Source organism: Sphaerodactylus townsendi, linkage group LG16 (assembly GCF_021028975.2).
Source record: "Sphaerodactylus townsendi isolate TG3544 linkage group LG16, MPM_Stown_v2.3, whole genome shotgun sequence".
Classification (NCBI taxonomy): Eukaryota; Metazoa; Chordata; class Lepidosauria; order Squamata; family Sphaerodactylidae; genus Sphaerodactylus; species Sphaerodactylus townsendi.
Window position 1 is genome coordinate 25552578 of NC_059440.1, and position 4122 is coordinate 25556699.

The 4122-nt window shown below is 46.1% G+C and overlaps 1 protein-coding gene across 1 annotated transcript; it reads left to right on the forward strand.

Moving 5' to 3' along the window:
- The first annotated feature begins 506 nt into the window (after positions 1 to 506).
- LOC125445907 (transcription factor HES-5-like) lies at positions 507 to 3445 on the forward strand. The gene is made up of 3 exons (XM_048519343.1): positions 507 to 665; positions 1618 to 1798; positions 2314 to 3445. Exons 1-3 carry the CDS (start codon positions 597 to 599, stop codon positions 2583 to 2585), a joined length of 522 nt encoding a protein of 173 aa, XP_048375300.1. The 5' UTR covers positions 507 to 596; the 3' UTR covers positions 2586 to 3445.
- Positions 3446 to 4122: the final 677 nt, after the last annotated feature.

Genomic DNA, 4122 nt, shown 5'->3' on the forward strand with positions numbered 1-4122 from the left:
TCCACCTTTTTCTTCTCAATTGGATCACTTGGAGGCTGTGATCTGTTTTAGCGGGACTGCAGCAAAGACCCACAAAAACAAACCTTTTGGGTACTGCTAGAATCTCCCTTCCCGCCTTTCCACCCCCCACCCCCCCCCCTTGCCTTTCTTCCTTGTGCCTTCTTTCTCAACCCCCACCCCCCCCAATCATCTCTGAATGTGAGCGGCAGTCCAAGATTGCGGCTTTGGAATGCAATTGATCCCAAGCAAAGCATCTGGAGGGACAAGCCTTTCCCAGATTCCTCCCATGGGCGAGTTGTGCAGCTTTGCGCGCTGTACCATTTGGTACAGGCAGAAGGTTATTCACTCCAGGGCATTGACAGTCAATGTAGCGTGCACTAAAGAGGGATGCTTTCTCTATTATCTGACCGCATGCCCCAATTGGCTGCACGACTGTGGGAAACACCGAGAGGCTGGAAACTCACGTAACTGCTAAGCCGCTGGCAGATATAAATACAGGGGCTTGTAGAGCTTTGGAGCATAAGGGTGGCACTCGGGTTAAGCTCAGAGCAGCTGACATCCAGCTCTGTCCAACTGCCGAGCCAGCTGACTTAAGGATGGCGCCCAGCAATAGCTGCATGGTCCACGTGGAGGATGAGAGGTTGCTGGCTAAAGAGAAGAACAAGGTAAGGCAGAGCTCCAAAGAATCAGCAGATATGCACGTCTTGGGCAGTCACACGTGCTGAGGAATGCACTTTCAATCCGCTCTCGATGCCCTTTCGTGATCGGTGGCAAATAGGCTTTGCCATCTCGTGCAGTGGAGTCCTGTTGTAATGTGCATCTGTCAACCTGTGTAAAAATGCAATCACACTCAGGATAATGTACTTTCCAATGCACTTTAGCATGGTTTGCAAGTCAGCATGACTGCTTCATAAAATAAAATCCAGCCGCAATGTGCACTGGAAGTGGATTGGAAGTGCATTGTTCACTGTGGCCCCTTCCACGCATGCAGAATAATGCACTTTCAAACCACTTTCAATGCACTTTGCAGCTGTGCGGAAGAGCAAACCCCACTTGCAAACAATGGTGAAAGTGGATTGAAAGTGCATTATCCTGCATGTGCGGAAGGGGCCTGCGTGTGAAAGCACCCCGGTTTCGCAAAAGCTTGTCCATTACCTGAGGACTGGCAGGGGTGAGCTGGTGGTACAATGTGGGGCTTTCCAGTGACATGAGTTCACATGTTCCTCTGCCAGGAATTTAGAGGAATCAAGAGCTCAACAGGCATGTATCAATCAGGTCTTAACATGACAGGTCCCAGAAACGATAGAAAAGAAGTTTTTTTGCCAGAACAAGCGTTGTGTGTATTTGAGATAAAAGAGAGTCGTTGTATGAATGGGGGATTCTGTGACCCTCCAGGCATGAGAACAGACAAGAGATTGGTCACTGACATGTCATGGGTGAGACGTTCGTGACCTTGAAGTCTCGTCTGGAAATTTTGCTATTGCAAAAAGTTAGAACAGAAGATATGCAAATGGAAGAAAGGGATTTGGGCTACCATGAAACTTAGCATTGCAGGCTCTTTCTGAACATAGCTGGGACACTTCCGCACGCTGACAGTATATTCTTCCTCCTTGGCAGCTGAGAAAGCCAGTCGTGGAGAAGATGCGCCGCGACCGGATTAACAGCAGCATCGAACAACTGAAGGTCTTGCTGGAGAAGGAATTCCAGAGGCACCAACCCAACTCCAAGCTGGAGAAAGCTGACATCTTGGAAGTGGCCGTCAGTTACTTGAAACAGCAGCGGCAAAGTCAGGGCCCAGGTGAGGACAGAGAAGGCATTTGCAAGCTCAGATATATGGAGCTTTAAAAAAAAAGTCCCCTAAAGCTATTTACATGCAGGCTGAGCGAGACCTTTCCTGATTTAGAATTCCTGTTCTGGTTAGTGCACCTGGATTGACCTTTTAGTACATTATGTGCACATGAAAATATAGGATGAGATAATCCTGAGCAAATACAGATCAGGGATTAAGGATTGACAGGCCTCAGTTTGCCTTGCCCTGTCTGTGAAATAGGCTCATTAGTGTGATGAACTAGAATTTAAAGATCTGTTTGAAGGTCCCTACTCAGCCATGAAGTTTAATGGGTATTCTTGGGTCCATCTAGTTCAGCCTCATAGTGTTGATGTGCAGACATATGGGAACAGACAGGCTGGCCTGTGGAGGGAGGAGAGGAAAGATATCTGATGAAATGATAAACATTCTCACATCTCTGCAATTTGACTTGTGTGTGACTATAACTCTGACCTTCTTTTTGTACCTTTTTCTCTTCTCTGTAGTCTTCGCCCAGAAGAATCCAGAACTTGACTTCAACACCGGGTACCTGCGTTGCTTGAGAGAAACATTCAACTTCCTTTCCTATTGTGAACCCAAGAGGGAAACGCAGACCCGGCTGATTAAGCACTTCTGCAAAGTCCACGTGATCACCGACCACGCCTGCCCGCCTGCTTCAGCCGCATGCTGCCTGCCTGCGCCTCCGCATCCTCTCCCCAAGAAACACGCTGCCTGCAAGAACCCACCAGCCGCAGTCACCATCTGGAGACCGTGGTAGAGACCACTGGTGGACTTTCCCAATAGCTGTCTGCCAGAAAAAAATATATACCAGAGGAATCTTTGGTTTTATGATTCCTCTTTCAAAAGTAGGAAACATTTTGATTTCCAGGAGGTGCGGGAGGCAGAGAGTGTGGTTGTTTTTCTGAAAAGAGAAAGCCTGCTAACATAATTTCCCTTCATAATGAAGGACTGTGCCTGCGTTATGCAGGGTAGATAAGTCTGCCCTTATGGGTGACTGACAGAGAGCCAGTGTCTTTGCTCCCGTGAGGGACACAAAACCCAATATGACCACCTGCAGCAAAGTCTTGCTAAAAAGATGTCTCTGTGGTATCCAAGAAGGATAATATCGAAGGTCCTCAGCAGCATCTGTTGGGATCCAAAGGGTTAAAGTGATCCGGCTCTCTGTTCAGGTTGTCCTTCTAAGAGAAAGGCTGTTTTTGATCATATAGTTTTGTGTTAAAAGTGCTTTAGGTTGTTTTTTTTTAAAATCCTTTGAGTGAATCCCTTTGTTTCCCAAATAGTAGCTGTGTGACTGAGAATCCTGTACTACGTTTGTAGACAAACTTTTGAAAGTTATTATGATAACGAACATGCCGTATGGGACATTTCTGTTGGGTTATGTCGCCTGTCTGTGTGCTTCTCTCATTGGAGAGAGATGTCGATGCCTTTTGTAAAGGAGATGTTTGCTTGTGTATCTTTAATAAGGAGAAAGAATTGAGGGTATGTAGATAGAATATGATCTATGTGAGGTGATGTTTTTTAAAAAAAAATTGAGCTACTATGCGTTCATCACATGTGATGCTGAATATCATTTGGATTTCTCGGACGGAAATGCCAATAAAAAAATATTTTCATTGATTTTTGTCCACGAATGCATATTTTTTCTTTCCAGAACTTGGTGTAAGCACATTATTGATACAGGAAGTCCCTGGCTCCAATGGCTCCATTGCTGTTGTGGTTTTAGCAGGGCTGACTCAGACATTAGAGAGAACACAGTTCTGAGTCTGGGGCCCCCAGCCTGTATAGCAGGTATGAATTATAGGATCTCCTCAGTTCCTGCGCTTTTGGTGTCCAATTTGAATTGCGCACATGGAAAAGAAGGCATCAGCCTGCTATTCTGCGCCATTTCCTTGACCTGAAATGGGTCTTGGGAATGCCAGAGGGGAATCCTACACATTATGATGGAGGAATCTCAGATAACCTTTAACTTGAAAGGACCACAAGTTCAAGATAGATGCAAGCCAGAGATGAGGTCTGGGGTGCTATAGGAGCTAGAGAAGGCCACAGTTGCAATATCACCTCAGCCCCCCAGAAGCTAATTTCTTCCCAAAGTCCCCTCCTCTGCAATCCAGAGATTGGCTGCCTCACAGACTGGCCCCTTTCATACATGCAGAATAATACACTTCCAATCCACTTTCATAATTGTTTGCAAGTGGATTTTGCTATTCCTCACAGTAAAATCCAGCTGCAAAGTGCATTGAAAGTGGATTGAAAGTTCATTATTCTGCATGTGCAGAAGGGGCCAGAGTGTTACA

Bases quoted from the DNA above. Each gene is read 5' to 3' on its own strand.
- LOC125445907 (XM_048519343.1), top strand. From the start codon at position 597: ATGGCGCCCAGCAATAGCTGCATGGTCCACGTGGAGGATGAGAGGTTG. The intron at 666-1,617 runs GTAAGGCAGAGC...CCTCCTTGGCAG, and splicing joins TGGCTAAAGAGAAGAACAAG to CTGAGAAAGCCAGTCGTGGA. The intron at 1,799-2,313 runs GTGAGGACAGAG...TCTTCTCTGTAG, and splicing joins GCGGCAAAGTCAGGGCCCAG to TCTTCGCCCAGAAGAATCCA.